The 10,093-nt window shown below is 41.4% G+C and overlaps 1 protein-coding gene across 1 annotated transcript; it reads right to left on the minus strand.

Moving 5' to 3' along the window:
• Nucleotides 1-3,748: 3,748 nt before the first annotated feature.
• LOC101548825 (casein kinase II subunit alpha-like) lies at nt 3,749-4,927 on the minus strand. Its single transcript, XM_012932282.1, has one exon. The coding sequence runs from the start codon at nt 4,925-4,927 to the stop codon at nt 3,749-3,751; it is 1,179 nt and encodes a 392-aa protein (XP_012787736.1).
• Between the last annotated feature and the right edge of the window lie 5,166 nt (nt 4,928-10,093).

Raw genomic sequence — 10,093 nt, forward strand, 5'->3', positions numbered from 1 at the left:
CTGTTTGCTCACTGTTTCTTTTGAGGTGCAGAAGCCTATTAGTTTAAAATAGTCCCAGTTTTTTTTTATCTCTGTTTTCACTTGCTTGGCCAGTGGCATGCCATCTTTGAAGATACCGTTGGCTTCAATGTCGTGGAGGGTTTTGCCAACCTTGTCTTCAATGTACCTTAAATATTCTGGTCTGATGTTGAGGTCTTTAATCCATTTTGATCTGACTTTTGTACATGGTGATAGGTAGAGATATCATCTCACACCACAGAGACTGGCCCACATCCAAAAGAACAAAAGCAAATGGTGTTGTCACGGATGTGGGGAGAAAGTAACTCTCCTTCACTGCTAGTGGGAATGCTGATTGGTTCAGCCCTTTTGGAAAACAATATGGACGATTGTCAAAAAATTTGAAATTGAGCTCCCATTTGACCAAGCAATACCACTCCTGAGAATATATCCTGGAGAGGCAAAAAAGTATAGTAGAAATGACACCTGCATTACCTGCATTTGTATGTTCATTGCAGCACTGTTTACAATAGCCAAAATCTGGAAAAAAACGGATTGCCCAAAAACAGATGACTGGTTAAAGAAACTTTGGTACATCTACACAATGGAATACTATGCAGCTGTTAGAAAAGATGAAGTCATGAAATTTTCATATAAGTGAATCAACATGGAAAGTATCATGTTGAGTGAAATGAGTCAGAAAGAGAGAGACAGACATAGAAAGATCACACTCATCTGTGGAATATAAAGTAACAGAATGGGAGACTAACACCCAAGAGTAGTAGAGATAAGAACCAAGAGGTCTGCCCCACAGCTTGGAAACTGGCCTCACATTCTGGGGGGGAAAGGCAACAGAGATAGAGAAGGGAACACCTAGTAGAGGATGTTGGGAGGACCCATTCGGGTTGGAAGATGAGAACTAAAAGTAGACTATAGACCGAACATGATGGCCACTCAATACCTCTATTGCAAACTGCAACACCCAAAAGGAGAAAGAACAAAATGGAATGCCCTGCCGCAGAGGCAGGGTGGGGTGTGAGGGTTGGAGTGGGGGTGGTGGGAGGGATACTGGGAACATTGGTGGAGGAGAATGGGCACTGCTGGAGGGATGTAAACAAACTGTATGACTCAAATGCAAACATGAAAGTTCATAAGTTTATAACTGTACCTCACGGTGATTCACTAATAAAAAATAAAAATAAATTTAAAAAAAGAAAAAAAATCCAGAGACTATAAAACAAACAATGTATTATTCCTGGAGCACGTGGTGACAAATTCGGCTGCTCGACCTCTTATAATCTAGCCCACTGATTTACCTAAAGTAGCGCACATTTGTTTGATCTTAACACACTTCCTTGTACTCTCCTATATATGGGCTAACACGGCCCCAGAATGAGATACAACAACTTTCACACACTTCCCTCTTATTGTGGTGGGAAGATGCTTACTTTTGGCTTGGGTGTTTGAATATTATCTGTAATGAACTATTGTGAACTACTTTATGAAAATAAAATGTATAAAAATCTCAAAAAGAAATCTTCACTCAAATATAGTAGCTGGTTTATCTTTGTTTCTAGTAATGAGGATTTGAATTTGGAATGTAAGAATAAAATTAGTCCAATAAATACTCCAACTGCAAGAAATTATTCACAGAATCTCTTCAGTTATAAAAAATTTGACATTTTAAAAAAGGATGACATTTTGGTATGTCTCACATGAATATCTATATCCAATATTCCACTCAAGTATCACCCATCATCCTGCCTTATAATTTTAAAACTTTGATTATTTGATTATTTTATGCCATGATATTACAACAGTATTGAGTTGGAAATATTTTATGGAAAATTTGGATAGTTTCTATGACTATGACTGAGTAAAATACAAGTAGCCAGTGTCATGGGTTTTGGAAAGTTTATTGCTTCCATAACAAATAATTTTTGCCCAGTATTATTGATTACCATCATTACTGTTGCCTTACTCAGGAAAACAATGCTGAAGTATTTTAGGATATAAATCAGCTCTATTCCTTTTGATCTCTTCTACATGCATTTTATTTAGTATTTGAATATATGATACATGCAATAAATATGCAAATCTCATTATTTGCACTAAATCTTTGGGCATTACTGGTACATTTATTTCACTCTGGGCTATTAGTAAAAGTTTTCTTAAACTAAAGAGGTACATAACTTATTCATAAAACTTATGGTGTTTGATTTCTCTTCTCATTCAAATGAAAATGCTTTAAGAACAAATGGAAACTATTCTCCATCTTTCTTCTGTTAAATATTCAGAAGTGGCAAAGGTAACAGCAATTTGCAATCTTCATCTTCCAGTGCTTAGTTTGTTCTTTTTTAAATCTCATTCTGGAACCAAATGTCATCCTGATCCGAAGCACAAAATTACAGATGATTCAAGATAAAAAATTTTAATAGATGGTTTGATGTAACTGCAAGTAAAGTCCTGAGGATGGAGGAAAAAAATTAAAATAGATAAATTAGTGTTCTTATTTTATGACTGAATTTTCATAAATATATAAACAAAAGTTCAGAGAGTGCTTTTGAAGTGTTTCACCCCCTCCCTACCAGGCAAAAGCCACAATAAGTAGAGAGCAGACCCCTTTACATATGGTGTATAGGATAACTGGGAAAGGGAATGCAGTGTTGTAAAAGAGTCACCCTCGATCACCCTTGAACCTATAATATAGAGAGGAGGACAAAAAGAAAATGATTGGAGAAGTAAGAAGAGACAGGTGGGAAGCAACGAGGAAAGGGATCAAGGGAATCCAGGTACATCAGTGGTGTAAAGAAGTGGTATGGTTAGATATTCAAACCACAGAGCCAATAATACTTAAAACAAGAAATCCTTGTTTTCAAGAGATAGCTTCAACAACATAGCAATGCATTTTCTTCCCAGGAAGATTTATTTTAATGGTACACCTATAACCCCAAAAGGAATGGGTCAGGGTTTTACTAATATTCCATTTAGATATTAATCTCAGTGCCCAGATTATTTACCAGCTTCAAAGTCACATGGACAGAGAGAAGTTAGCATCACTGGTACTGATCAAAAGGGGAACATCTAAGGTTCCTGACTCTTTGTAGGATTCCCGCAAAAGAATGGGTGATGTTATGCAGCCCTTTGTGGAGACCCTCAATGATGAAGTCATAATAAAGTTACTCAGTTCCCTGACACAGCATTAGCCAAAATAAGAATAAAAATGTATCACCATTTTTTAAATGAATGTAATTTCCCCTTTGGGTTGGAGCGATAGCACAGCAGGTAGGGCGTTTGCCTTGCACGCGGACAATCCGGGTTTGATTCCTCTTGGAGAGCCCAACAAGCTAAAGAGAGTATTCCGCCCTCATGGCAGAGCTTGGCAAGCTGCCCATGGCTTATTCAATATGCCAAAAAACAGTAACAACAAGTCTCACAATGGAGACGTTACTGGTGCCCACTTGAGAAAATCGATGAACAACGGGATGACAGTGCTACAGTGCTTCAACAACCAAAACTAAAAATGTGTCCGTCAAGGTGGCAGAGCAGAAGATGGGGGTGGGAGGGAACCTGGGAACACTGAAGGAGGGAATTTCACACAGGCAGAGGGATAATGAAACACTGTATGCCTAAAATTCAAATATGAATAACTTTGTAATCCATGGTGCTTTAATAAAACTTAATTTAAAAAGAAAGAAAATGGAGAGCAGACTCCCTTACCTCTGCCCGAGCATTAGGAGATGAGTGGCAATTATTTCTGAACATGAGGTGTAGATGGAACAGGATTCTCAGGGGCAGCAGAAGTGTCAGTCACTGAGGAATCATGCAGAGATCCAAGGGGTGGTGACGGGACTGGCAGCAGAGAAGCCTCTGGCATACCTTTGCAACTGATGGCAGGCATACTGCCTCTTGGTTTACTGGGTGAATCTGTTTGAGCCTGGCCCTTAATGATAGCTGAGAAATAGGGGTGCTTCATGGCCTCTTTGGCAGTAAGCCGTGACTGATGGTCATATAGTAGCAGCTTACCTAGTAAATCAAGGGCCTCTGGACTGACAAGATGCTGGTTTTCATTATGGACCAGCTTCTCCCATATAATACGGGGGTGTTTACCCAAGAGTACATGGAGATATGGATCTATTCCTATATTGTATTTTTCAATGTACTTATATAAATCGCTTGTTCCCAGAACACTGGCTATTCTCACCAATTGATCATACTTGTCACAGCCACAGAAAAATGGCTCCTTGCGAAATATCATGCTTGCTAGAATACACCCCAGGCTCCACAGATCCAAACTGTAATCATACATCTCATATTCTACTAGCAGCTCAGGACTCTTAAAGTATAGGGAAGCAACTCGGACACTATATTCTTGGCCTGGATGATAAAATTCTGCCAACCCCCAATCAATTACCCGTAACTTTCTTTGCTTATGATCAATTACAATGTTATCAGGTTTGAGATCTCGGTGCATAATCCCCATGCTATGACTATAATCTAAGGCCTTCAATATCTCATAGATGTAAAACCGTATATCATAGTCTGTTAAGATCTGGTACAATTTCTTGTAATGGGTGTTATTTACATGTTCAAAAACTAGTGCTGGGGTTCCTGATCGAGGACTTTTTACAGTTGCTGTCAACATTATGATGTTGGGACCACCTCGTAAATTCTCTAAAATTGCTATTTCACGCTTTATTTTCTGAGCCTTAATTGGATGGAGCATTTTCACAGCAACTTTTTCGTTTGTTGACACTTTGATAGCTTCATATACTTCACTATAGTTCCCTCTACCTAATTTTTGAATTAGCTTATAGTCATCCAGATTTCCCCATTCCTCCACATGGGATGCATAATCCCAGTATTCTCGAGGTCGGTGTGTATTGACCTCTGCATAAACTCTAGCCCTGCTTGGCAAGGGTTGAGACATGGCAGACATATTGATGGGCAAAAATTAATTCAATGATTGGAGATCTAGCACGGTTCTAGATGCAATGGGGGCTAGATCTTCCCTCAGATTTGTGATCCCCTGTAAAGAAGCAGATCAGGTCAGAAACATTTTAATATATCATTATCAACATACAGAAAGCAGGAACAACTTCATATTTTAAAAAGTAACAAGTTGTGGGGCCAGAGCGATAGCACAGCGGGTAGGGCGTTTGCCTTGCACGCCGCTGACCCGGGTTCGATCCCCGGCATCCCATATGGTCCCCCAAGCACCGCCAGGAGTAATTCCTGAGTGCAAAGCCAGGAGTAACCCCTGAGCATCGCTGGGTGTGACCCAAAAAGCAAAAAAAAAAAGTAACAAGTTGTCTATAAGGTTAGCCGGCAACTTAAATAGCCACGGATAACCAGGCACAGACTCAGGCCTGAAACATCTGTTTATCAATACTGAGCGGATAGTTCCCACCTTGAACTGACTGCAAAGTTTGATTGATGGCACTTCAAAATGATTTAACATTTAACTTTAAGAGACAGACTTCTGACAGCTGCAGTCAGACTCAGCAGAACCTCTGGATCTCCTCGCCATCTCCAGCGTACCTGGGCAGAAGTGGTGTGAACCTCAGGATCCTCGCCTTGTCCTGAATGTGCCTGAGACTGGGATCCTGTTGGAGAGACAGCATTGCTGAGATCCCCCCATACACACACTATCCCACTGTGAACCTGGCGTCAAATGTACTGGATGTCACTGAGCTGAGACTGCAGAGCTCACCAGACACCTAAGATACATCACATTAAGAACTCCTGAGTTGTGGCTTCAGCCAGCTGGAAGTGAGGCTCATGATCTGGAATATTTTAATAATTATATTAATGTTATTAGTTGGATTTGTTTACTTATATGTATGATCTTAGTAATGGTCCTGATTGTGTGGATTTATTGTCTAACTTATCCTCATTCAATAAATTAGAAGTTTAAGCATATCTGATTCCACTTGCCTCTAACACGCTCATCACATATATAATTTGGAGAATACTAGTCAACTCTGTTATTGAGTGTGCCTAGTGTACAAGATATGGAATTCAATCTCTGACACCATATCTTGGGGTCCCTGGAATATTACTGGATGCAACACTTCTCTGCGGCATAATTAGTAGTGGTGACTCCTACTCTTCCCTCTCTTCACATACACAATATGACTATCATAGAAGAGGAGGAGACATACTGTGTGTCCGCCAGCCCCAGGGACCAAGTCAAGGCTGGTACTTTTGTTTCACTTACATTTCACATCATGTCCAAAGATTGTCGGGAGGAGAATAACAACTTACTCCTAATCTAATGTTTTCAAAAGTTACTGCCAATGGAGGTATGGTGCCGCCAGCAGGTCAACCTGTACCTGCAGGGCGAGCACATCAGCAGCCTGATGGTTCCTTCAGGCTTCCTGATACCCCCTAAATTGCTACTGTTCCTATGGTCAGATCCCAACAACTTGAGACCAAATTTACCAAGAAACTAAACTGCCAAAAGTGGGAGCCACATCCACAAATCACTTCATGCTCAGCTATACAATCCCATTTATTGGCCTTATTTTAGAGACCCATAGATAAATCTCAAAAGAGATCAAAAGTCATAGTTAATCTCTGACCTGCACATGGCTGTACAGAGTGGAGTAAATTGAAGGGGGAGGGCTGGCCTGGTGGCCTGCCCAAGCAGAGACCCCAGCAGCCGCTGGTTTCCACAATCCAAAACCGTTGCTATATCCCCGACCTGAATCCACCATCTCAGGACAGACCTCACCAAGATATGATCTGCTGAAAATTCCGGTATGAGTTAGTTTTGTGACCTAAATCTCCAGGCTTTCTCCTAATTGATGTGGGCTGCCTCCCCCATTTCCCAGTACACATGGAAGTACTGGCAGTCACAGCCATGAACCAACTTCAGCACCACCCTGTAAGCTCTACTGCCGGCCTTGCTTCAGAGACCCCTAAATAAATCACGAAAGAGATCAAAAGCCACAGAAAACCTCGAATCCGTGCATGGCTGAAAAGACTGGGATAAATTGGAGGAGGCAGATTGACCTGTGCCTGCTCAAGCAGAACCCCCAACAGTCACTTGCTTCCACAATCCAAAATCACTACCAACCCCCCAGCCTGACTCCATCGTCCCAGGATGGATCTCACCAAGATATAATCTGCTGAAAATTTTGTAATGTGTATTTTAGTGCACCAACAACCCTGGTCCAGAGACACAGCAGCAAGTTCCTAAAGACACCACAGCACTGGAGATCTCTCTGGACCTCATACCAAGCCAATTTCACCAGGGCATCCCAGATGGAGCAGGTGCACTATCCCCACCTACTCCAGATGGAATCCCGGTGATCAAGAGCTTCTACAAGCAAAGCCAGGTATGGGGGTTCCAGGACTGAATCTCCAGGACAAAAGATGGCAGAGGACCCTGACTGTCCCTCCCTGAGTCCCTGCCCGCCTAGCAGAGTGGCTATCAAGCCCATAATTTGTCTCCGGGAACCATAATTTTTTTTTAATTTTATTGAATCACCGTAAGATAGTTACAAGCTTTCATGTTTGGGTTACAATGATCAAACACCCATTCCTCCACCATTGCACATTCCCCACCACCAATATTCCTGTTATACCCCACTTTCCCACCTCCCCCTGCCTCCATGGCAGACAATATTCATCATACTCTTTACTTTGGGGCATTATGGCTTGCAACACATACACTGAGAGGTCATTATGTTTGATCCGTTATCTATTTTCGGCACACATCTCCCATTCTGACTGATTTCTCCAGCCATTATTTTCTTAGTGATCCCTTCTCTATTCCATCTGCCTTCTCTCCTCTGCTCATAAAGCAGTCTTCCAGCTATGGGGCAATCCTCCTGGCCCTTGTATCTACTGTCCTTGGGTGTCAGCCTCATGTGATGTTATTCTATACTCCACAAATGAGTGCAGTCCTTCTATGTCTATTCCTCTCCTTCTGACTCATTTCACTTAGCATGATACTCTCCATGTCTATCCATTTATAAGCAAATTTCATTACTTCATCTCTCCTAACAGCTGCATAGTATTCCATTTTGTAGATATACCACAGTTTCCTTAACCAGTCATCTGTTCTGGGGCACTTGGGTTGTTTCCAGATTTTGGCTATTGTGAACAGTGCTTCAATGAACATAAAGGTACAGATGTCATTTCTATTGTGCTTTTTTGCATCCTTGGGATATATTCCCAGAAGTGGTATTGTGGGTTCTTATGGAAGCTCAATTTCTAGTTTTTGAAGGACTGTCCATATTGTTTTCCAGAAAGGCTGGACCAGTCGGCATTCCCACCAGCAGTGAAAGAGTGTCCCTTTTTCCCCACATCCACGCCAGCACTGGTTGCTTTTGTTCTTTTGAATGTGTGCCAGTCTCTGTGGTGTGAGATGATATCTCATTGTTGTTTTGCTTTGCATCTCCCTGATGGCCAGCGATGTGAGGCATTTTTTTCACATGTCCGGGTACCATCTTAGCCCACCAACAGCCCTGGATCAGAGACACCGCAACAAGTCCTGGGTGACATCACAGTTCCAGAGATCTCTCCGGGCCCCATGCTGAGCCAATTTCACTGGGACACCCCAGATGGAGCAGGTGTGCTCTCTCCCCACCTACTCCATCCAGATGGAATCCGGTGACCAAGAAATTCCACAAGCAAGCACCCCCCTCCCCATCCCATATATGGGTTCCAGGACTAAATCTCCAGGCCGCATGGTGCAGAGGACTCGAAATGTCCCTCCCTGGGTCCCCACCCATATTTTGCCTCCGGGTACCATCTAAGCGCACCAACAGCCCTGGCCCTGAGACTCCCAATTGAATCCCAAAATGGATTAGTGCCTTACAGAGATGTCTCTGGAACCCAACCATTTACAATCTAGAAATTCACATTTACAATTGTGGCCATGGGAGCTCTCTTGACATTCAAAATGAGCAATGGAAAATAAATTATCTAGTGTCTGTCCCTGGCAGGTAGGCTTGAATGTGGTGGGAAATTTAGAGCAAAACATAATGCCCAAAATGAGAGAAAGAGAGAGAGAGTATTGGGGAAAATGTCTGCCATAGAGGTAGGGTGAGGACTGGAATGTGGGTTGTGGAAAATGTGCACTGGTGGAGAGATGGGTGTTTCATCATTGTGTGGCTAAATATCAAACGTGGAAGCTTTGTAAGTCTATCTCATGGTGGTACAATTAAAAAGATAATGTGGAGTTCATGCCCAATTCAATTAGCTTAATCAATGGCTGAACAATTAGTAGTACTCCTACATAATTAAAAACAGTTACTGCCAAATTGCATAAACTTGAGATAAGTTCATTGAACTCACATTCTAGTTCTTACAATTCTTACTACTGATAATAAATTGCTATTTATTTGTCTTTCAGATTCCTAATCAATAATTGAAGTCCCAAGTAAAGGCAAATCCCAAGGCTGCTGCGCTGTTTTGAGAGTTAATATAATGCCTTAAGCTAGGTGTTTGAACTGACTAAGCTTACAGTTGCAATGAACTCTGTTTTTCTCTCCTTTCCTTTTCTTTTTTATTTTGAGGCCACACTCAGAAATGTCCAGGACTTATTCCTGGAGAATACTTACTCCAGGAGAAGCTCAGGGTACTATATATGGTGTCCAGGATGGAATCAAATTCAGCAGTGTGCAAGGCAAGAATCTTACCGGCTGTGCTATTAGTCTGGTCCCTATTTTAGCATTTTCAAGCCTGTTTAGTATCACATATCAGCTGCATTTCTGTAGCCTTTTTCTTGTCATAACAGCCCACACTAATTTCTCTGTAGGTTCTTTTCTACTTACCATTCACAACAGACACATAAGTCACATCTAACAAACCTTGTCCAGTTTTCCAACTGCTTATTTCACCACGTAGGTAGTTTTATCATTGCTAACGTCTCTATGCAATTTTATAGATTGACACTTGCGCCACTTCATGGACATGTCCTCTCCTAAATTTACTATAAGATTCACTTATTCTTCTCTCATACAAAAATTATATGTAACAGCAGGCTATAAGTAGGAATTCAAGAAATACATAGAAAGCTACTTAAAAAGAAGCTTTTACTGGGAAACCTATTGAAACACATCCATTTGACCAATTCATAAGT

Source organism: Sorex araneus, chromosome X, assembly GCF_027595985.1.
Source record: "Sorex araneus isolate mSorAra2 chromosome X, mSorAra2.pri, whole genome shotgun sequence".
NCBI classification, from domain to species: Eukaryota; Metazoa; Chordata; class Mammalia; order Eulipotyphla; family Soricidae; genus Sorex; species Sorex araneus.